This window comes from Sceloporus occidentalis, unplaced genomic scaffold, assembly GCF_023333645.1.
Source record: "Sceloporus occidentalis isolate IW3139 unplaced genomic scaffold, rSceOcc1.0.p SCAF_19, whole genome shotgun sequence".
Taxonomy (NCBI): domain Eukaryota; kingdom Metazoa; phylum Chordata; class Lepidosauria; order Squamata; family Phrynosomatidae; genus Sceloporus; species Sceloporus occidentalis.
The window spans coordinates 6,296,514-6,321,696 of NW_028316999.1; the positions used below are offsets into that span (position 1 = coordinate 6,296,514).

General features: G+C 38.8%; 1 protein-coding gene across 2 annotated transcripts in view; it reads right to left on the minus strand.

Annotated features, from left to right (window-relative positions):
• Positions 1-2,694: 2,694 nt before the first annotated feature.
• The window catches only part of LOC149302355 (dystonin-like), a 220,535-nt gene continuing 198,046 nt past the window's right edge, over positions 2,695-25,183 (minus strand). For both annotated transcript variants that reach the window (XM_089482516.1, XM_089482517.1), the window contains 18 exons: positions 24,126-24,245; positions 22,111-22,280; positions 21,612-21,771; positions 20,097-20,291; positions 19,390-19,518; positions 16,579-16,722; positions 16,259-16,447; positions 16,011-16,137; positions 15,694-15,857; positions 15,114-15,276; positions 13,627-13,781; positions 13,454-13,528; positions 12,695-12,712; positions 11,474-11,591; positions 5,703-5,902; positions 4,462-4,572; positions 3,274-3,397; positions 2,695-2,948 (listed from right to left, as the gene is read on the minus strand). In XM_089482516.1, the coding sequence (XP_089338642.1) occupies positions 2,695-2,948; positions 3,274-3,397; positions 4,462-4,572; positions 5,703-5,902; positions 11,474-11,591; positions 12,695-12,712; positions 13,454-13,528; positions 13,627-13,781; positions 15,114-15,276; positions 15,694-15,857; positions 16,011-16,137; positions 16,259-16,447; positions 16,579-16,722; positions 19,390-19,518; positions 20,097-20,291; positions 21,612-21,771; positions 22,111-22,280; positions 24,126-24,245 (2,616 nt within the window). The remainder of the gene's footprint in view (positions 2,949-3,273; positions 3,398-4,461; positions 4,573-5,702; positions 5,903-11,473; positions 11,592-12,694; positions 12,713-13,453; positions 13,529-13,626; positions 13,782-15,113; positions 15,277-15,693; positions 15,858-16,010; positions 16,138-16,258; positions 16,448-16,578; positions 16,723-19,389; positions 19,519-20,096; positions 20,292-21,611; positions 21,772-22,110; positions 22,281-24,125; positions 24,246-25,183) is intronic.

Below are 25,183 nucleotides of genomic sequence, written 5' to 3' on the forward strand. Positions count from 1 at the left end.
ATTAAGCATGATGATTACATATACGAGTTCCACTCATACTGTTTGTGTGAAATTAGTAATGTCTTGGACTACCAGGGCCATTCTTGTGAATTTAACCTTTTGCATTCTATTGCTTTTAAGTTTATGTAATACATAAAAGCCATACATAACAGGATGACTTGTATTTGAAATTTGTCTACAAGACACATTTGAAAAGGATAGGTATTTGAAAGGGTGGATTTATAGGACTGTTTAATAATGTGTTTGTGTATGCAGCACCCTTCTGTATGTTTTGTGTCAGCCTGTGGTTAGCAGGAACGCATGTCCACCAGCTCAAAATTACAAGTACTATGAAAGTACCTTCAGCATTATTTTAATGAGCACAAGAGAATGATTGTTGTAGCTCATAGTGCGCCCTGACCTAAGGCAAAAACTACACTAGAGAAGGTAGACATATGCATAAACTGCCCAGGTTGTTAGCAAAGGCAATGGTTCATGGATCAACTGTATCCATGTGTAAATAGCTTAAACTATACGTTCCCACTTTCCCCAATACAGTATTTTATACATGTGCCTAAAATCATTTCAGTGCACTTTATGAGTCTCTGTGCTCTGGGGACCCCAAAGAGTAAAGTGTCCCTCACTGAAACCACTGAGAGGACTGATACATGGCCCATGAAATATTGATATGTAAAATGAATTCTCATCTTGGTCATAGCCGTATTGGGGCACCACACCATTTTTTCTTCTCTTATTTGAAATGAACCAGGTGAACAAACAGTGTTGTACAACTTCTATTTTAATTGTTTTTATGCCTTTTGTGTTAGACGTGACTAATCATCTAACCTTGATTTTCAGTATAGTGATTCAGAGGCCACACTGGCCTTGGCTGAGAGACAAGCGAGAGAAGAACGAGAGAAAAAAAAGAGAGGAGAAAGCCATCCTTCTCTGGCTGCATTGGTTCTTAAAGGTCGTTAGAGTTTGCCCTGCAGACTTCCAAGCTGACATTGTGAAAGTGAGATAGTAGGAAAGTGTTTCGCTGGGAAAAAGAATAATTTGGGTATTTTAGTATACCAATTTTATGTATTTTAATATACCATTTTTAAGTCACTTTATATAACTTTTTTTTTTACAGTTATATTACACGAAACTATGATATGACCAACAGAGTTGAGGAGACAGGATGTATTAACCTATAGAATGTAGCGCTCTACTTTTTAGTTCTATGCTTAAGTTCGCTCACAAACCCTATGTGTCATGTTTTATGAGTACTTCATGAGTACTCTTCTTATACCATATTCATACTCCCATACTTGATAAGCCTTTGCAGATCAGCCCTAATGTTGACACTTGGGCTTTTTTCCTCCCACAGCTCCATGGATACAGATTAAAGGAGTAATCCTTGAAACCTTTAACTCAGAGTGTTTCCAGCTGTTCTTATGTTATAATGGCCTTCTGAACTCATTCCCCATCAGATCCACGCACAGATCACAACTCCCATGCTTTTACCTTTTAGTTGTTCGTATCTGTTGTCAACTTTACAAACTCATTAATATTCGGAGTACCAGTTGGCGAGCAGTACAATGCTTTGTAAAAATGCAAAATGCTTCTCCAGGATTAAAAATCTAAACCTAGTGCCAGGTTTCTATCAAGCTTGGCTTTCGATCGGAGTCCCACTGAAAAACACTGGACTTAAGACTCCCAGACATTTCCAAGATAAAGCTGCTCTATACCTTAAGAAGAGTGAGCAAGCTAGGTTAATACAACTAATGGAAGGCATGCTCAGTATATCCAGTAATTCACTGATATGCTCTGACACGTGGCTGCCCTAACATGTTCATTATTTAGGGACGGAATAAAAACAATCACCCAAATTATCCACTTGGCAACCAGAGCTGGACAAGTTTTATTTCATACATTTTCGCAAGCAAAACTTGATTTCATACAAAAGAAATTCAACTGGTCGATGACACCATCCACTCAAGCAAAATAAAACTGCGCCTATGAACTTGATGCGATGATCTGGAAAGTGTTACAGAGTTCTAGTAGACGGAATCTCACAGCCAAAATTTTAAATGAAACCACAAAAACTGCATTTCTGGCAAGTGACCAAAGAACCGTCTCTGAGGCCTCTGAACTTAACCCTTCCAGTGCCAGAGGAATGAAAGATGCTCATTCCTCTGGCTTCGAAGCTGTGAAGGTTTTAAGCGGCCAACAATGAAAGCCAATTCTGTACCCAAAGGATTTTAACCTACATACAGGCATTCAGTGTTATGATACTCAAGTGAATGCAGAATTTGTAGTGTTCTTTAAAGCTTGCTTCGTATGATCACCGTTTTGCAGTATTATAAATAATAATGAGGTATTCTTAATCTGTAACTAATGGAGTGTGTTTGGCATATACTGTATTTGCTTCCAGCTTGCAGAGAATCATAAATACATTCAACAACTGTTTTAGTGTATGTTTGCCACATATGAGCGTACATGTTAATTTAATGTAATCTCCCTTGCTTGTTTTTTCAAAGTATAAGACAAACAAATATTGTTGATAAAAATATATGTAAAAAACATGACTAAAACACATTTAAGGCCATCTGCAGGGTTAAAATCAAACGCTCGCATTATTCCACAATAATTTCTACATAATATTTTACATCTTACAAACTTAAATAGGCAATGAACAATGAAAGAACTCTCCTGAACATGTCCCCCCCCCTATCTTTTTGTTGACTGGTTTAATTTGCTCATGGGTGACCGCCGCTGTGGCGTTGGGATTTTGGAAGGTTTGCCAGTGGAAGAACGTGAACTTGCTCGGGGAGAGGGCCTTCCACTGCTGTGGACAGTCTCTGACATCTCTGAACATACAGACTGGATTTCTGAGATATCAAAGTCAGAAGCGTCACTGCCCCGCCGACTGCTCGACCTGCTTCCGGCCTTGCTTCCAGTTCGACCTCCTGTTCTTTTGAGATCTGTATAAAAACGAGGAGAAAAATTGGGGTAAATTTGCAGTAACCCAGCAGTATGAATAATGAATACGTACAATATCATTTTGAGGTGGTATCTACACCAGGGCCTACTTAACAGGCATTTATATATGGGATGCAGCTCCAGAGGTTAAATGCAGGCAGTGTCTGCATTGTGCCTGGATGTATGTGTCGCCTGTGATAAAGCTGCCATCCTCCACCTTCTAAAATTTTCTAAAAAGCTACTAGCGAGCTATAACACCTAGTAAGGCCTTGTATGAGGCCGTATGTACATTGTGACTTACGGCTCATTGCTGAAAATAACGCTTACCAGCAAACTGTGTCCTAACTTTGGTGGCTGCGGTGGTTAATATACTGTTGTCCTCTGTGGAGTGAAATCCTTTCCCTGATAGATATCCTGGAAGCCTTAATTTACTTCCTTGGATAGGAGTTCCCTGAGTAAAAGAAATAAATAATTAAAAAAATTGCAATGTTACTTGACAACAGGTAAGGAAGCGTCATTAAGAAATGAAGAAGTATTACACGTCATGCACAGAGAATATTACAACGTACGTCCATTAAACTCATCACAAAGCAACCCCAGAACTGGTATGTGAAACCTTGTGATTCATTTGCTAATGAAGCTGAGAAAGGAATTCTAACACGCCAAATTAATCTATCCATCTATAAACACGGCAATATGTAAAGCTGGTACATAATGATAACAGTAGTAATAATAATAGTCTTTTTAACACAACTCTTTAGCGAAAGGAAACATGATAATATTCCTTAAGTAAACAGGAGGTATCAAATGTGTGAAATGGGAAGGACAGTTTGAATGTTTTCTTAACCGCGTGCATTTCACTGGACTAGGATTTGCCATACGCAAGCAATCGCAATACCGGACAACAATACAAAAGCACAATGGCTTTCGCGACAATTGGGAATGACGCATGAATGACTATGATTGAGGACACTACTGTGTCTGGGGTCTATAAGCAATGTTATTGAGCAGAAGTCCAGAAGGTAGGACTATCTCACACAACAGAGGTGCCTTGTCAGAAAAATTTAATGTATACAGCTGAAAGAGCATTATGGGAGATGTAGTCCTGCAGCAGCTGGAGGGCCGCAGGTTGGATGCCCCTCTTATACTGCATTTACATACAATGCTTCAGAAACCTAAAAAAAAGTATGTTCTATAGACAGGAGAATAGCAAATAAAAATACATTCAATCAAAAAGAATAGACATGGCAAATTAGTTTAATCAGTTTAAAAGTTCATATTCGGATTTACAAAATTGCAGTTTATATTATTAAAGAGGAAAGGAACGTGATTATTATTATAGTATTAAACAGAAAGTGGGAAAATTTCAGACTGCTGTATCGAAGACGAGCATGAATCCAGAAGTGCATTAGTGTGCAAGGTACGACGTGACACGAAATAGTGAATAGTTGTTAGTGAACTTTTACAGTGGTGATCTGGAGAAGTTATAGGAATTGATGCTCTGTCTTACTGTACCTCTGAAGATGAGAGCTGTGATTCTGGGGACTCTGGACTCTTACAAGGAGTTGATGTTTTGCTGTTTGTCAACCAAGGTTTACCATAATTGCGTGTTAAGTGGATAGGTGTCTGTATGAAACAATGGCAAATCAAAACCACTTATTCAAGCCGTCTAACTTGGTGCAGATATGGAGGGCCTCGTCACTCTTATTTCATGCATTCTTTTAAACATATTATGGGAAAAGCCACATATTCTCAGAATTGGCTTAGTTTAAGAATAGTAGGGCCAATAATTTAAAAAGATATTACACCATTTTAATAGACATACATCAAGATGTGGTATTCTGAAGGCGTCATATATAAAAAGGAATTTAAAAGGCAAAGGAGATTGTACATTTTGTTTCATTTTGACCGTGTAACTGGTACACTGTGTTGCAGGAGTGAGCTTAACAGAGCTTGGTAATAACTCGGAGTGTCTTTCATTCACTGCTGAAAGGGTATTCTAGCTCCAATCATGGATGTGTGGGTATTGAGGACTAAGCCCAAGAAAACCCACAAGGTTGATTCTAAGATACAAACTTAAGACATTGGACATCACAAATATATTGACAAAATGCTTATTGTACTTGGAGCTTTCAGCTTAATCAAGTCATTTTACTACACACAGAAGTTAAAGAGTATTTTGTCACAAAGTGAGATATCTTTTAGTCTTAAGAGTTGTGCGTCTTAATCAGAACTATTTCATACCCCAAAATACCCATAAATGACATATATGCTCATCTTTATAAATGCATTTAGATCCCCACTCTGGATGTGATACCTGGCACTTGTGTCATAAGTATGTGGACAAGAGCAACATGGTCAGTGGTCTACAAAAGAGTCCTCAATTTGAAAAATGGACCCCTCGTGGCTCCCCTGTATTTGTCAGTGTATTTTTAATGATGTGATGGGTTTGAGCCTTACATTTTAGAGATAATGCATTTTAAGACTTACCTACATCTAACATCAAAATAGACCCATTCCAAAGCTTTGGTGACTCTCATGGAGGGCAGTATAGGGGTGGCAATAACTAACAGTTCATATTCATAGATGAGCTGAACACTTCAACTTTCTGACATTGCTATGCATTATAAACAGCAGTTCCAAGTGAGTTTCTGTTTCAACAGAGTCTACATCAATGAGATTGAAGTATTTTTCCCACATTACCAATTCAGTGTGCACACTCTATCATGTCAGGAGGTCAAAATGTTTACAATAACAATTACCTTGGGTGTAGTGATACCAGTAGCCTGTGATGAATTGGCCTGGATGATTGGACTTGAACTAGATCTGTTGGGTGATGCCCCTCGTGAAGATGGTCGAGATCTGCGACCCTTTGGCCGGAATGGAGTCATACTCTGACTAACTCCTTCAGGCAACATAAACTTCTCACGTAGCTCCATATTTGTCCTTCCTTTAGCTGCAATACGAATAAATATCTTAACACAATGCTCCGCTCAGAAAATAATCTACTGCTCATACCTGAGAAATCCCCATTGGTTCCCAGGAGAGCCACCCTTTCTGCTCCTTATGGGAGGTAGCATTGTAGATGGCCAGGTTACGGATAGCCCCTAACAGAGAATAAATGGGGTGGGGAGAAAGCAGGACTAGGAGATCAAAGGCTTTGAGGGCCAAACCCTGAGATTTCACAGGTATGGAGCTGGTATAGTTGTATGTATAGAAAATATGAAAAATATGGGGCAAAACAAACAGAGACCCAGGTAGGATTGCAAACCTGTTCGATACAAGTCTTTTAATGTCTTTTAGAATTATTTGTAATAATCCTTCTTTGTCATCAATTTAGGAAAAATTAATTTACTGTGTTAAAAAAAAGTTTAAGAAACGGAATAAAACAGGAATTATATTTAATGAATGCAAACAGATTTGCTTATCTCTGTTTGGCTGTTACTTCAGAATATACAAGCAAATTATAAAACAATGTACATCTGTAAGTGTTCACATTAGAAAAAAAATGGTAAAAGCCACAGCCATATATTGCAGCACATTCAAATGCCAAATATTTGGATGTAAGATTGTGATTATTCATTATTCATTCTATGAAAACTGTTACATAGTTACGGCTCATTATAATAATCAGCAGATATGCATTGTTGCAATCTTGGCTAATTATAATAAGTAGAAAATTGCCCTTTTGTACCTTATTATAAATGATTACTTAAAAAAAATAAGGTCTCAAATGCAGGTGCAAAGAAAAAACTATCTCACAGTTTAGTCGTATGTTCACATTTAAAAAACCAAAACAAAAAACTAGAAAAAAATATCCCAACATTAACTAAATTATAAATCAAATGTTACCTGCCTACCCTTGTCAAAGAGTCAGAACAAGGTAGGAAATAGGGTATCCAAGATGTGAAGAATACAGTTACGTTTCTCAGTCATCTGAGGTCAACTATACTCAAACAATTAATCATTTTTAACATGAAGCCAATGATCCCTCAAACAATTATACTTTTGATTATATTAACAACAAAAATAAATATGGCGGTTTAAGGCATTTTATGTCTCATTGGCATAGGGTAACACTTTAGTAACCCAACCCTCATCTATCTGCTGTCCTCTCCCAGATTGATTGATGATCTTTGTAAATCTAGTATAGTTAATTAATCGGATATCAAAATAGATCAAGATGGCCATCCACGTGCATTGATCGCCCAGCCATGAAATGTATCGCAGGATCGAGAGCTAAAATGTTCTTAAACAATATGTTTAAAACTGATAGGACATGTCAAATATTACAACAGCCCATACAGACAGCTTGTGTTATACACTGACTATTACACTTTAAGGTCATTTGGTTCTACAATGGAAAATTGAAGATAAAATAAACTCTGTACTCAGCTATTTAAGTAATGTGAATATCTGGCTCCAATCTATCACCAGTTGCAATAAAAAGAAACTGTGTCATCTGTCCAAAAAAAACTACCCCTGTGTGAGTTTTAAAATACCAACTTACAATGTATATTTTACTGCATATCCTGCAATGCGGCAATAAGCATCACGATTACTGACCGAGGCAAACGCCCTCCACGAAAACGCTAAACCACAAGCTTAACTTTTAAAGGGACATTATTAGGCAAAAATAGATAGGTATCGTATTCTATATAGATCCAGGATATCAATGTTAGAAAAAAATGAAAATAAACAGTTTTGGATAGATCGCTGGATGGTTTTAAACGTATTGGGGGTTGTGTAAAAAGGTGCGGCATTCACAAAAAAAAAAAAAGGTACAGGCGTCTATCTTGGACATCTGATAGAGATCTTCCACTGAGTAAATTTATAGGAAAGAAACAAAAACAGTTCACCCGATTAAGAGGAAAATAACATTTAATTTTAGAATTCGTACGTTGTCGGACGAAGTCGTACGTTGCATCAATAATACAGTCATCTACAAACCATTCAAGATCTAAATGCCCAATCCTATTTTGCATGACAGTCAGGGCCGGCCCAAGGCAAAATGCCGCCTGGGGCGAATTTTAAAATGCCGCCCCCCCCTTATCTACCCTTCCTCTCCCCCCCCCTCGTACTTACCTTTCAGCAGTCCTGCGGCGAGTCTCCCTGTTCGGTCTCGGTGCCAGCTTGTAATGCTGAGCGCCGGAAATCTTCCGGCACTCAGCATTACAAGCCGGCACCGAGACCGAACAGGAAGACTCGCCGCAGAGGAGAGAGAGAGGCACTCTCAGCTTGTACTGACAGCTTGGTAAGCGAAAACCACTCGGCGCCCCTTTCTCTCTTTCACTTTTTTTTAAAAAAAAAGGGCTTGGGGCGGCAAAGTGCCGCCCCTTCAAAAGTGCCGCCTGGAGCGGTTGCCCCACTTGGCTCCATTGTCGGGCCGGCCCTGATGACAGTGCCCCTTTAAATGAAACCTGTGCATCATAAAAGGACTATTTACAATACATCTGACCTTCTTCAAACAGGTCCTCCTGCCTACATATCAAACCTCCTAATTGCATAAATAATTAAACCTTAAATACATTGCAGATCAATTATTAGGGTTTGCCAGGTAAGACAAAAATGTGTTAGAGCATCACTGGATCAAAAACCAACCACTACATTATTAAGGCGTAACTTTAACAACCAAGATATTTAAGCACTCATTTTAACTCACAAAACACGTGGAGGTATTTTGTGAGAATCAGCATGCAATATATGACAATTTAGTATACTAGATGTGAACATGAATAATGGTGTCCAAAACATCACCTCACTGCACATGCCGACCACAGCTAATACAGAAAATCACAATCAGTGCCCCCCGAAAATGCCAAAAAAGCATGCATGCGCTACACACAAAACCCCCAAAACAACACACACATTAATACGGCAGAGCTGGTGAAAGAGAAAACCGTAAAGAGGTCAACAGAAAAAAAAAAATGAAAGAAAGGGAGAAATTTGCCAACCTATAAGAGGCTGAGTAGTAATTGAAGAGTTTGATTCCGAACGTAACATTTTACTTCCATGATGATGAACTAGGAAGAAATGACAGAATACCAGTTGTGAAAAGAAGGCAGGGGATTGGGTAAGAAAGGAGAAGTACAGCACAGCCAGGAAAATAAATAAATATAGAAAATATACAAAAAGGCATAAATACTATATATTAGGAGATGGGCTAAACAAAAACATTGAGGTATAGATTTTATTTTCGATATTTTGGGGTAAACAAAAGCACCAAGAGTGCGAGTTTTCCCATTTAACAAGCAACTCCCTGTTGGTACAAACCACCGTATAGATTTTATCCTCAGGAGCACAGCCTCAAGAACTTGTGGAAAAGCTTTTTTTTTCTCAGACCTTGATGAGCTCCATATAAACAAGGTGACAATTTCTGTAGCGAACCAGCACTATACTTACACCTGGAAAGACATTTCGCTCCCTGCATGTAATTGTTGAGAATCTCTATAGAACTTTGAAGGATGTGTTTGTTATCTTGAAATTCAGCAGTGCAGAAGACGTACAGAGTATGGGGCAGAGCAATTATTTCCAGTACAGGGGACATTGAGTACACAGGGTGCATCACACACAGGCACGGGAAACCATTGCTCTGTCTCCTCTTCTGTACAGCTACTTCACTGCTCAGCGCCCTGCATGTCATTCTGCACGCCACACACTCAGTCTAACATCATACCCTAGCACACCGTACACTGTACAGTAACAAACACTCTTTACACATGAACTCCACATAGACTAACACTGTACTCTGACACGCCCACACACACACATTCAAACACCGTACACTGACACTTCACACAGTCTAACACTGTACTCTGACACGCCCACACACACACACATTCAAACACCGTACACTGACACTTCACACAGTCTAACACTGTACTCTGACACGCCCACACACACACACATTCAAACACCGTACACTGACACTTCACACAGTCTAACACTGTACTCTGACACGCCCACACACACACACATTCAAACACCGTACACTGACACTTCACACAGTCTAACACTGTACTCTGACACGCCCACACACACACATTCAAACACCGTACACTGACACTTCACACAGTCTAACACTGTACTCTGACACGCCCACACACACACACATTCAAACACCGTACACTGACACTTCACACAGTCTAACACTGTACTCTGACACGCCCACACACACACACATTCAAACACCGTACACTGACACTTCACACAGTCTAACACTGTACTCTGACACGCCCACACACACACACATTCAAACACCGTACACTGACACTTCACACAGTCTAACACTGTACTCTGACACGCCCACACACACACACATTCAAACACCGTACACTGACACTTCACACAGTCTAACACTGTACTCTGACACGCCCACACACACACATTCAAACACCGTACACTGACACTTCACACAGTCTAACACTGTACTCTGACACGCCCACACACACACACATTCAAACACCGTACACTGACACTTCACACAGTCTAACACTACTCTGACACGCCCACGCACACACATTCAAACACCGTACACTGACACTTCACACAGTCTAACACTGTACACTGACACCCCCACACACTCACTCTAACACCGCGACCTCCACACACACACCAACCCATTATAAACCTATATACTGTCAGCTCTCCACACACACTCATTATAACCCTGTACACTGTCACACACTCAGTCTAACACCATACACTGTACACGAACAAACACTCTGTACACAGGAACTCCACATAGTCTAACACTGTACACTGACAACCCCACACACAAACCTACTCAAAATAAACCTATATACTACCACTCATTATAACCCTGTCCACTGTCACACACTCAGTCTAACACCATAAGCTAACACACCATACATTATACATTTGTTTGTGTGTTCTGTTCAGCACTGGACACATCACATACATCTACACATACCTACCATGCGTGCAGCCCTCTTTGCAGCAGCACTTTTGCTGGTGGGTCACGTAAGACTGCATTACGTGACCCTGGGGAGCCCTGTTTCTGCAAGCACTTTGAATACTTAAAGGGGCGCTAGCGCATCTGCCTCAGTATTCACCTGAAGGCTCTGGCAGCCCCCCTCATTCAGGCTCCCCAGGAGATAACCTCTACTAAAACAGATTCTGTATTCTGAAAAAGCTTTTGTGACTGTGCTGAAAAGACACAAATTGAAGGGAACAAGCCCAACCAAAAACTTGCTCCAAATTAACTAGTGATCTACAAAACACACAGCACTTGCTAAAATTAGGGAAATTCTGCACGAAAAATTAAACTGCACTGTATTCTCCAGAAAAAAAAGTTTCCTAAAAAATGTGTTTGTACTTTGGGGTAGTACAAGGTAGTGGCTGTCTGTGTAATGTGAATTGTAAACGGTGGTTACATGTAAAGAGCCATTCCAGTGCACACTGGTAAAAATTGAGTATTCCAGTGGTTGCCATTGCACCACATTTCAAATTGCTCTTTATATACAACCCTTATGACACAGGTTTTCCGCACCTCCACTCAGCTTACCTCTACACGGGTCATTTTTCACCAAAAATTCATCAAGCGCCATCCAGCCGCCGCCAACCCGAACCATCACAGTGCTTCTCAAAATGCGTACGAGACGAAGTTGTTGGGAATCACCAAACTTTAAGAAGAGATAAAACCATTTTTTTTAAAGTTAGAAAAAGTCCTTTGTACCGCAGGAATGGAGCTAGGCATGCAGGTTTAATCCGCTTAGTGCGAAGTGATCCATGATTTTTATTAGTTTCCCAAAAATGATTTGCGGCAGATTTGTGTAAACAGGTCTAAAACAATCATGCAAGACCTTTTACAGCAAATTGATGAATTACGTGGGTAATGCTTGTAGTGATTACGTGAAAAGATGCAATTTTAAGATGGAATGCAGGGAGGGGTACATTTTTTAAAAAAATTGAAATTTCTTTATGAATGAATGAAACTTTTTTTTTCCTCAGCAAAGAAACAATTACCCTTTTGGAGCCATGATGAACAATTCATCACAAATATGATATAACGAATCACTAATGATTAAACTTTAAGTATTTTGCTTTGAGATCCCTATTTGCACTATGGATCAGTGATCGCCAAATGCAGCTCGATATAACCTAGGTTTTCAGGGTGATTTAACAATGCTTAGTAAGTTAAAGGGTTAATTTCATGGTAAAATACCAACAGGGGAACTAGTGTGCACATATTTATGAGTATTATGGTGCTATAATACTTGGTGCTACAAAAAGATGGAAAAATATATACAATTAAGCCCAGGCAGCTATAGAGGCCATCGCCAGGATGATGCGGGGTCCAGGGCAAATGTAAATCGGGGGGTCCCACCATTAGGAGATAACGCTGAAAACATGCGTTGACGAGGCTATCTGTCTACCAGCTGCCCGTTTCTCTGATGTATATCTTCCCATGAAACCACAGCGAAATGACTCAATTTCAGTGTTTTCTACCTGTGTTCTTAATGTAGGATGCTGGGCCCCAATATACATTTGCCCCGGTTTGCCAATAGACTGCCTTGGCAGCCATAAATAAATTTGTACTTTTGGATTTTCTTCAGATAAGTTACTGAAATGAAAGAAAGCGATTCCACCAAAAGCCCGTCACCAGCACAGTTACTAATCACCCAAAGCAAAAAAAGGGTTGGTGCGTTATGGCAGGATGGTTGTGATTATGGCAAGATTGTAGAACTAGAAACACACACATAGCATACACTTTACTGCTTTATACCTGATTTCCCAGGAAGAACTGACAAAAATGGAGAAAAAATACAGTTAGTGTAATTCTCAGTTTTCACAAAACCTTAACGTAAGCATCTAGCAAAAGTGAGCTGTGTCTAATGGGACATTACGTTGCAATGAACTGATCTTTGGGGGAAAATGCACTATATCCCTTTTCTCTATAGCTGCAGTGAATAAATCGTCTAGCAGGGAAGTTATCGTTTCATCTCATGGACTTCTCTTTATGTAACAGGGCACCAGCCCAAGTGGGCTTCAGCTTTAAGAATATCTTGGATGGCCCTCTATAAAGCATTTCTTCTAGGTGATCTCACCAGCCCGGATTTATTTATACTTTAGTAAATAGTCTAACATATATCACGTTCTAGACTGAAATCTAGGGTTCTAATCTTATTGCTGATAGAACCTCCAGTGGCTTTTCCCATTTAACACAATTCCTCAGAGTGAAGGAACAGGGCTCGGAATACGCAATTCTGACATGTCACACATATGGCTATGCGGACAAACTTGGCTCAGTTTTTTTTTTTTAGATTTTAGAGAATCTACATTATTTTGAAATGCCACCTACTTCTAAAAATATAAAATATTGAAATGTCATACATAATTATTCCAGAATACGCTTGCAGGTCTTTTTTATTATATGTTTATACGCACACACAGTTATTTTAAACATGTGTTTGCGAGTTGTATGTATGCCTGTAGCTTAATCCCTTTCACACAGCTCTTTATACAAGTACATATGATGACTTACCCTGTACTTATTTTCTCCAATCTGTTCCACTTGGAATCTCTTGGCGCACTTACACTTAGCTACTTGTCGTGTCACCTGTAATAACGATTGTTATTTTTTTTAGATTTTTTAGATTAAATATATAGGTACTATATAAGACAAAACATTTATATAATAAAGTGAAAGAAGAATACCTCATCTTCAATTTTGTCAGCATCAGTTATCGGCTTGTATGCATCTTTGTTTGGATGAAGAGCTGCCACAAACTCATAATAGTCGATATATCCATCGCCATCACGGTCAAAGATATCTGCTACAGCACTCATCTCTAAGCGGCTGGTTGGGAACTCTAAACAAGGGGATGGAATAGAAACGCAGGTTAATGGACAAAGCAGCAGAATTTCAGGGCTCACAAATACACTATATGATCAAAAGTATGTGGACACCTGACCATCACACCTATACGAGCTTGTTAGACATCTTTTCCCAAAACCATGGGCATTAATATGAAGCTGTTCCCCCTTTGCAGCTATGACAGCTTCCATTCTTCTGGGAAGGCTTTCTACAAAATGTTGGAGTGTTTCTCTGGGAATCCAGTAGACAATTTGTGAGGTCAATCACTGACGTGATTTGTATGCTGTAACATTAACATTACACTGGAACTAAGGAGTCTAGCCCAAACCCTGAAAAACAACCCAGACCATTATTCCTCCTTCGCTAAACTTTACAGTAGGCAATATGCATTCGTCCATTAGACTTCCAAATAGTGAAGCGTGATTCATGACTCCGGAGAACACATTTTTGCTGCTCCGTCTTGTGTGTAGCTGCTCGGCCATGGAAACCCATTTCATGAGGCTCCCGACAGTGCTCTTCAGTAAGACCAATTTCTTATATACCTGCTAGCAATGCCTGTGGCTGAAATACCTAAACTCAATAAGAAGAAGAGGTGTCCACATACTTTTGGTCATATAGTAGTAGCAGTAGTAGTAGTAGTATTTTCTGCCAGAGACACATGTATACTATTGCATACTTAGGCCATGCCACAGCCTGATATATTCAGAACACCACAGCACACAAAATCCTAACATTTATAAGGAAATGTGCCAACACAATAGCCTCTGTCTAAACATTTCAACACTGTAGACATTGTTTGAAAGGCGTTGCACATAGATTATTTTTCCCTTTCTAAAGTGATGTTACCACTCTTAATGTTTGTCAAGATTGGCACTCCAATATCTGGAATGATGACACACATCTGATTTTCATCTTGGGCCTTATGCAGAGTGTATTGAATGTCTCTGGCAGCTGGAAGACGTGACTAGTAACTGCTATTGAATTACATTTATTTTAATAGCGCCAGCAGATTCCATAGTGCGGTTACAAAAGGGGACAGTGAAAATATTTCACAACGACAATTTCAAATGAAAATAACATTAACACATGTTAAGACATACTGGTATAGAAGGAGAAGAGGTCCCTGCTATGTGTGTGTGCTGATAACTAATTAGTGGGAGAGAGAGGAAGGACACATTATTTTACACTATTCAATCACATAAATCCAGTCTCTACAATTTACAAAACTACACATAGAAACTGAAAATGATGAAACTATAAGGGCAGTTAAAGTTAGTTTTAGTGGGTCTGATCATAGTATTACCACAATTATATTAACTCAACTTACTTGAGGACAGGATTCCTTCGATGAACTCTTGTCTTGTTATCTTCCCATCTTGGTCTTTATCTATCCTCCTGAAGAAGTCCATCACGCGGGATTTTTTATGGTTCATCCATCTCATATATTTCTTTCTCCAAACATCAAAATCGAAGTTGGCGAATTCCCTTAGCTTTCAAAAAATATTTTAATCACAACGTATTAATAAAATAATCCCCAAAAAGCATGTAAATGATTCAAAAAGTGGTTTAATATGGTTCAAACACGGCCAGGAGTTTCGTTATACTCATGGCTAACAACTTACAAGTAGAAAGAAGTCTACTTTAGTGATATCACATAAGCAAATACTGTGGGGCTGTGTCTGGGTGCTTGGATACTGAATGTTTACTACCGCATTAGTCTCTGAATCCCAAACATCCCCTCCAATGTAGTAGTTGACTAGTGTTTGAGTACACTTAGACTCTATCCCTCCAATGAACACCTAAGTCAAGCATGAAGACCTTTGTGGTGTACGCTGGATGTAAAATGATTCTGATAGAAGCAGGGGAATGGGAGAAATCAAGTATGCTGAGCTCTTATTTAGTGATACCTCTTCCAGCCTATCCAAAGCGTCATTGAGGTTCCTCCTTCGCTCTAGTGCCAAAAGCCACACTTGTTGCCATTTGCTCACTAGTAAATTAACCCTTGGGTTCTTGGTTTCAAGGTGTGTTTGCCCTCCTGATGGATACAAGTTGGGTGTTGGTGATCGTTTTCCTATTAAGATGCAAGAAAATACTATTAAGTAAAACAAAAGAAAACTTGTTACCAACTCATTCAGTAGAAAACATTATTCATATCAATTCTGCCTATCTAGTATAATGTGTGAAGAAAATGCCTACAAAGAATAACCTAGCTTTTTATACTTACGGCCTGTTCTCCCCTTATCCAAGATAGGGATTTGAGACTGAGACGTGGTCTCCACTGCTTTCCTTTTGTACGTCTTTGTGACTTTATCTACATCTGGCTGCTTCCTAGTCATTTCTTCCATAAAAGTCTACAAAAATAAATACAATAAAGCTATTTGTGGCACAAAATCCATCATCAAAACACAACGAAGAAGAAGCACTTGCTCCCTCTTCAAGACATTAGGATCTGTTCAACAATATCTATTTTACCTGATGTTCCGCAATCAAAGCTTTAACCTCATCAACCTCCTCAGGGATTTCTTCTTTGTCTTTATCATTGAGTGTTGTTTCAGCCCACTGTAACCATGACAGCAAAGATTCAAGCAGCTCCTTCTTGGTAATTAAATCTTCCAAAGCTACTGCCAGCCTCTGTTGATGTTGCTTTGCCCACGTTAGAACCTGGCAATTTTCAACCCAAACAGAAAACAATCACTGCCATGTTATACTTAGGAAATGTCATCAAATACCCCAGTCTCCTCAAAACAGTATCCTTAAAACATTACAAAATGGATGGGAAAATGATACCAAACCTCTTCAAATCGGGCCTTGATGATCGTAATCCAGTGTTTGATTGTAGTGATGGAGTCTGGGTGACATATTGCTAGTATTGTCTCTCCCATGCTTGCTCCTTTATTCAACTCTGCCCTCTTCTCTTCCACTTTCCTCATAAATTCCTAAACAAACACAATGGATGTTAGGCGCACACAAACAGTGGGGTGTTTAGCTTAGGTGTTACCTGATCCTGGCACTCAGCGCCATTTAGTTTATCTATAAAAGCTGACTTTGATAGTCTAAATGGGACAGATAGGGAGATCCGAGATACATCATTCCACAAGATGTCAAACATACCCATAAGATTACCATCTGTCAAAAAGCCGTGGCATATTTAGATAAGCAATTTTCATGGAAAACAAGGTCATTTCTAGTTGTGTTGCATAATTGAAAAAGGGTCATAATGATGATGATCAATTAGTCTTTTCAACTTAAACTTGGATTAGCGAACACAACGCGCCATTGGAACACGGGAGTGATGGTTGCTGATAAAGATTTCATTAAAAATCAGCCATTTCCAGCTACAATAGTGATTTACAATATTAACAACCTCTACATCCTGATCCATTTAATGTTATTTTAATGGACAAAATTTGCTTTTCTTTCAAAAAGAAGTTAAGGAGAATAACATAGATAAGGTATAGGCACAGCAGTTTAAGGTTGTCGTAAATTAGTTTTGTTTTTTAAACTATCACTCTCACTCTTTTTACCCCTCCTAATTATTTTCACACTGGCTAAACTAAAGTACCCGTTATGGTTACAGTATACACATTTCATGTACTTTTAAAATATATATATATAACATCATGGAAATGAGACAGTCACAACCGATACAGTTGAACAATTATGTGTGAGCCGGCTCATGTCTCAGGCATTTAAATTCCTGGACCTCAATAAATAATGCAGCACAAGTACTTGGCTTGTGATCTCATGCTCCTTGTATGCTTCAAAGAAAATCTAAAACATTCGTAAATATCCCAAGGTTGCCAAAGCCACCACAGGTTCACTCGGTAAAGCTGAGATCTCCTGGCAGAACCAATCCAGGTCCACCAAAAAGAAATGGCAAGAATCGCCTCTTAGCTTATCTTAACCTGTGAACACCGTTACACTTTCATTTAGTGTACTGAGCTGTGAAACGTAGGGTTTGGAGATCGTAAACAATCTGCTGTAATCATTTTAAATGTTGTGTATTTGATTTATAACCTCCTTAAGTCCGGGTAAATCGGATTTTTTCAAAAGTAGAAGCTTTTCTTCGGAAAGAGCGCTAACATAATAATGTCAATAACACAGTCGGTATTGACGCACAACCAGGCCAGGACCTCTTCTTTCTACGTTTATGGTTATCCGAAATACTGTCCTCTTAATTTTGTATGCCGAGCAATAAAAAGACTGTACAGCTACCGCATAGAGATATTTAAATGGTACATTCCATCATAGTGGAAACATAAGAAAAAAATGAACACACGGCCAATTGGTACCAGGCATGGACGGTCAGAGGCGAGATATTGGCAATGGTACGCTGGAGCCTTAGACTCCTTTTGGCCAGGAACACAACCTCTGTCTCCGGATAGATTATTTCCCAGCTAGTCGCTTGAACTCAAACTACTAATTCTTGTCAAACCCCAGATACTTTTGTAGGATTTTATCTAGAATTGGAAGAATCCACACATGTATCCTAGCATCCCACAAAGAACACTGTGTGACGCCAACTCAACACAAGCTCTGCATCATATCAGCAATGGTTTTTTTTTTTCCAGCAATGGCTTTCTCTGTTTTTTTTTTTGCTTGGTTTTGTATTTAAATGAGTGTACTTTTGGGACATTAAGAGAAATGTATTACACAACTTTCTGTTAGCAGCAAAGGGTTCAGTTATATAGTGCAGGGTGAAGGCACACTTGGAAAGTACAGCACTTTACTAAGATGTAAAAAAAAATATATAATAGAAATAACCGTCACCTGTCTGCCAGATTTTTTAAAAACTCTTAAAATCTCTCAAAGTAACACTTCTATTTTCTTTCCAACAAGTTTTTTTGGTTCCAAAGTAAACATCAGGCATATCGTCATCTGAAACGACTTTGCCTAATAAAGTCCTCTTTTACTTGCTTGTTATGTTTTCATGTGCAGTGTTATGTTTCACGTGTTAGCCTCCCACCAGTGTATCCAACATGAGATACTTTCTTTGAAAGAAAGTGATTATATTAATGAGATGTGGCCTAAGGGGGCTTTTTCTCAGCCTGTATGAGCACTACAGCTCTTCAATGAATAAATAGGAGATCTCGGGTACTAACTCTAAACCCCTGTAAGGAGGGTCAAGTTGGCCATGCACAACACAAACTCAATATAGAGTAAATATTGAAACATTAGAGAACTTCATGGGACATAAGAACCATCTGCCCATTTTTTCCTGATGTAAAGACTCAGACCTTAATCAGTCGTCGGTCTCCGGTTCAGTATAGACATATGTCTATCCCATTTATGCTTACATTGTCTATATATATATATATAAATATATATATATATATATATATATATATATATATATATGTGTGTGTATTAGAAAGCCAAGTTATATAGTGTATATGACTTCTTAACTTCCCATTCTGAGGATCTGCATGATTATTCCTCCCAAGTAAACAATCTCTGCCCTACAGTTATTCTGCAGGTTCCTGTCGCCAGACTTTGTAAGGGTGAATGAGGAGAAGGACGATGGTGCCTTTTTGGAGATATTGACAAACCTAAATTTGCGGTTACGCGTGTAGGCAGACAAAAAAATGCTTTTCTCTGATCACCTTATGCTGCTCTATGAGTGATCTCAGAGACTCTTCATCTTCAGGAAGAAGTCCGTGGAATCTCAGGGCCTGTTCCGCCTCTGCCAGCCACTCCAGAAGAACATGCACAGCCGAGTGGAATGCTTCTGCCTGCCAAAATAAAATACAAAACACCTTGTCAGCACCGCTATAAAATAATAACACAAAGCAGATTTAGAAAACAATCTTCATTCTAAAAAATGCCAAACAATGTTGCGTTGTACATATATTTTATAACGCTAACAGATGGTTCATATTTCAATATAACACCAGCAATTCTACAAGCATTTTGATGACACAATGTACCTAGTTTACAAGTCCAGCACATTGTAAGGAGGCATTATTTTAATTAAGACCATTTATACATGCTACATTGCAAACATTGCACTTGTGTACTGACTATTTTTAGCAAAATGATAAATATTCTCCTTTGTAAGATTTATACTGATGATGTAATGTACTGGTATAAAGCTGCCTTTCGTACAAACCAGTCTGTAAATGCTACATGTCACATTATAATGTTATTGAATGAGATTGCTTTTCTTTTCTTTTTTTAATGAATTGTTTTCATGGATTCTTCATCCTTAGTTTTCAAGCTTTCCTTTAACAACGAAGCAGAGTTTAACGATTAAAATTAGTGTCTCTGGAGTCGTTTCTAACTGACCCTGTCATCAAATGTTTAAACCCACCTGATGCAAAGCTTCTTCTAGACGGATCTGCTTGGCAACAGACAAGGCACAGACCGTCTCCCAACGAGTGCTTAATTCTTGCATTTGGGCTTTCACCCAAGACGGGTCGTCCCGGCTCCCCTCCACCAGTTCTCTTGCAGAGCGTTTCAGCGCCTGGATGCTGCTGCTCCTCTTACCCAACTCCTTCTGGAAGACCTGAGGAGACACACATTTAACACAATAAGATTCATGAGTAGTGAAAGTCAGTTGTACGCTTCATTAGTTCTACCTCCATGAGGGCACGTTAACAACTATTTTTATCTATCATCTTAACAGAATTCTTAAGTACGGTCATAATTAAAGAGTTTCTCTTTTTTTCCCGAAATCTTGTGGTTTTATTCTGTAGTGCCACAATTTCATTACATTTTTTTTTTACAGGAGTATCAGTCCCAATTCAAACAAAAACAAACAAAAAGTGATGGAATGTGGCATTTTACAAGGTGTTTGATTATGTTACATTTTAGCCAATCTCAGTGTTATTTTAACACTTTTACGCACACCCCATGAAAGGCCGGCTCTCTTGTGTGAAGAGAAAGGATTCTTTAAGACGTGCAGCGCAGCCCTGAGTGTTTATGGAAAGTTAGATACCAGTGGCTGACGGGGATGGCAGCTGGTTTATTTTCTATTTATGGTAAGTTCTATTATTCTAATTATAATTTTCTATTTATACAAGTTCAATCTTTTATCAGAAATGTTTTTAATATGACGTAGATCCTTTTTCCATTTCAACGTGAGTCGAATGCATATTTCTGGACACGCTGAGCTGAAAGATTCTTATCTGTGCTCTGATTTTTAACTCAATAAACCAAAGAAAAGTCTATAAATCCATGAAATGCAGCAATGCTTAGTAGCTGCTACTTTTTTTTTACTGGGTACATGCATACAGGTACTTTTCTGTTTTACAGCCTTTTCGTTGTAAAGGGCTTGAAAAAAATATAATAACATCAGTGCAGCATTTAGTTTCCCTTTTTCTAAAAATACACTAAACGCGTGACTTCAAGGTGCTGGTCCACTTAGGCAAAAGATTAATTGCACATTCTTATATATTAAGTAGATACATCTTAGCAGATATGTTATTTTATGATTTCCTCTGAATGGTTTATCACATAGAATCACAAAAAATTTCAGATAGGCTGTTGAGTTTCTATGACAACAACTTATAACTTTTTTGTCACGTGAAAATCATCTGATATTTAATAATAATAAAATTAATGATAATAATAAATTAACTATATTTCTGGGAATGGTGTCAACATTCAACAGTACTGAGAATTATATTTATATAATATATGTTTCATTTAGTTACAAAAGTGTTAATTTCAGCACAGTAGAACAGAACATTTACAGTGACTGACACACCTTTTCTTAAGCGGATATATATATGAAATGTGGTCGCCAATTAGGAGCGCAATAATTCATGTCTACCATGAAATCTCGGGTACTGATAATGCACACCATGATGTCCAATGCTATTACCTTGTGGTTATCTATAAGGTTCATCACTACATCGATGTCTCCGTGCACAGGCTGATCTTCGGCCAGCTGGGGCTCTACTCTGTACAGCCAGTCAATGAGAGCTTGCAGAGCGTCCGTGAACTGGCCTGAGAATAGAAGTGCTTCCTCCAATTTGTTTTGTCTGACAAACACAACAAAACAAACAAAAAACACATCATCAGTGCCATAGTGGCTGGTTTCAAAGGAAACGTTGAGACCTTGAACATTCCCAACCACTGTATGAAAACACAAGTTCCAGGGCGGCTTGTACCTCTTGGAACCTCATCTGTAGTACTGCACAGTTCTACTAATATTCTGAGTGATACTTACTATATCCAGTCCTGCATAGTACTCTGTAAAATATATAGCATTTATGTAGATGATATATTGACATATATAATATATATATATAAGTTTCCCTTAAAAACAACCAAGAAGAGTTCAGATGGCGATGGTTATTGCATAAGAATCACAGTGGTACCTTTCTATAGATTTGCCACAGACGGTGTCCCATTTGTCTCTTATCTCACTAAGCATGTCATCCAGTTTCTGTATATCATCTGCCAGTGTTGCTTTCTCTTTCAGTGATCGCCCACTCCGCGTGGTGGTATCATAAACCGAATGCTTAGCTCCTAATGCTTTCTGAAATTCCTGCAATAAAAAACCCTATTTTGTTGATCACATTTCACGCTTCGGTAACCCCCTTTAAAATACGCAGGGCAAAAGAGACGCTACAACATGGTTTGGTAATCCTTCCTGACCACGGGGAATGTTACACAGATCCATTTGGCAACACACTACTGGAATTATACAGTCTAAGACTCTAAATCATGACAAAGAATACCTAATGTGATACGTCATCTAAGTAACAACGCGACGGAAACATTTGCTCATAGCTGTTCCATCTTCCAGACCGATGTGTTGTTGTGTGTAGAGGGTTGTAGTACAGATTATGTTATTAGCTTGTGCAAGTAGTATAGGGATTAGTATTGGCAGATCATCAGAGGTAGTAAAAGCCCATTCCAGACTCACTTCAGTAATCTATCAGCCTATATACTGGCCGCAGGTTGAACAAAAAGAAATTTATATGAATTTCCAGTTACATTATTATCTACAGTACGGAATTTGGCAGTACCATACTCATCCAGAGAGGAGAGCTACAAAAACTGAAAAATGTACCTAAATATATGAGATAGACAGCTATCCACCCTATACGGTTTGAATTCGGAACTCACTTGCACCTAAGTCAGTAGGGTATACTCACTACAGTGTATTTCCAAAATACATTAAGAAAGGTCAAACATGGCCAGTTTCTTTTACAAACAGGTCCAATGTGGCCAAGCAGAATGCATAGTTAATGCCAGCAGATAACCTGGCCAAGGTTTACTGAATAATGCTTCTGCGCAACGAAAGCTTGAAGGAATTTCCCACGACGCTCTGCCAATTATTTAAGTGGTACTCCAGAAATTGTGATTTCCTTGTACAAAAGAGTTATTTCTATTCGGATGGGATTTATCCTTGTGTTTTATTAATTTAAGATTATTTCCAAAAACCAGCCATACAAGATACAGTTAACTGCTAGATTTTGAAACATTTTAGAACAATGCAGAATATGTACAAATCACAATGATTTCAGCCATAACATTTTATTTGCATTGAAAAAAGTTTTAATAATGGAAAGTCTGACTTCTTTTCTGAATCTCTTCCAGCTCTGGTTAGTATGGAAACCGAATTTCCCACAATATATTCTGGGGGTTTTCAGTAAAGGGATGTGATTCCACATGCACTAGTCTCCGTCAATTATAGCTATTATTTTAAATTGCTCCATTATAAAATGTAAAAATGAACCAATCTAAACAACAAATCCTATAAATCCTGAATGCTGGGAAAACTAATTCCTACAGAGACCTCTCTGAAGTCCAGGTACACGTTCATTCATGCACACAAATGAAATCCAGAAGCTTCTACTATGTTACAGATAGGGCGTCAATAGGGGATTTAAAGAGGGATTTAGCAGGAGAATTTGCTTTTTTAACGGAAGCTTCAGTAATTCATACTATCAGGAAGATAAAATGTTCAAAACTCTTGCAAACTTTCGCTTTAGTAAATAAACCTCTTTATGTGCCAAAGGAATATGAATGTACCTATATTACATTCCAAGGGTTAGTCTTCCAAACACAGACATTTCCACCGACTGAACATTTCATGTAAGGGTTATCACTATGATCTTTTTGATCTGAAGAATTTTTACTACCTCGTGTCTACAAGGGTATTTTACAATGAACTATGTGAAAGCAACAAAACAAACAATAAAATCATTCTGTACGTTACATATATTGGGACATATTAGTAAGATAAACGACGGCTAGCACAGAATGTATACCCCAATACCCAATATCTGGGTATAATATCTGCATTGTATTGTAACATAACAAATATCTGTCCTTAACATCACATAGGGTTATTGTTGGTTCTTACCATATGTTTATGACTTACCTTATGCATTGTTAATTGCGTCTTGATCTTGTCTGGGTCATTTGCAATTTCAAGTTCTGAATCCAAGGATATTTCTGATTCCTCAAGCCATTCCATTAGTTTGTCAAAAGCTTCATGAAACTATGAAACAATTACAATTAGCTGAAATGTATTCTCACCCCCCCAGCACTAGAGGTTACATGTTAATGCTAGTTGTATCAGCCACTTTCTTCCTACACATCATAGGCTAAGATGGACATAAAACCTCAAGCAGAATGGGCAGAATTGAGGTTGGTCAACATGGGCAGGTTTTCTGTTAAGGCCTTCCCCTTTGTTTTTTGTGATTCATCTTAAATCTAGGCATTCAAGACACATATTGTCACGTCCTTCCCAGGCTGCGGAGCTGCATATCTCACTCTTGTTTCAATTTCCCTGTTTTGCTTCAATCCATTCCTGGATTTCCTTTTGCTCTGTTCTGATCTTCCATTCCTTGCTTCTGCTTCAGCTCTGATTCCTTTATAAGGTGTGCTCCACCCGTGTGTTCTGTTTGTCCCAGTCTGCGGTCTAAAGGTATGTCTCAGTGCTATGTGTTTGGTTTACATGTTTAGTTTGTTTCGTACCTCTGTCTGCAGGGATTAGCGTTAGGACCCACCGTCATTGGAGTACTTTGGCGTAGTCGTGGGCTAAGCATACTATGGCCATAAGATGTGACGGAATCTCCAATAGTTATCATACAGTCCTAGGCTAGTTTCTGTATTTATGTGTGTCAGTCTGTCCTGTATCCCCGGCAGCGGGGTGTCCTGTCCTGTATCCCCAGCAGCGGGGTGTCCTGTCTTGTTCCCTGTTGTGCCCTGTGTTATGTATATCTTGTCTGGTTATGTTTATTCCTTGTCTTGTTCACTGTAGTGCCCTGTAACATGTGTATCTTGTCTGGTTATGTTTCGTGCTTGGTCTCCCTGTCCCTTGCTTGTTATGTGTCTGCTATATTTCTCTGCTTAGCTTCCATACTCCCAGCCTGCAGCATCCTGCATATGAGTCTTGTGTGATGTCTCATGCCTGTTCCAGGGTGCCTGCAGGAT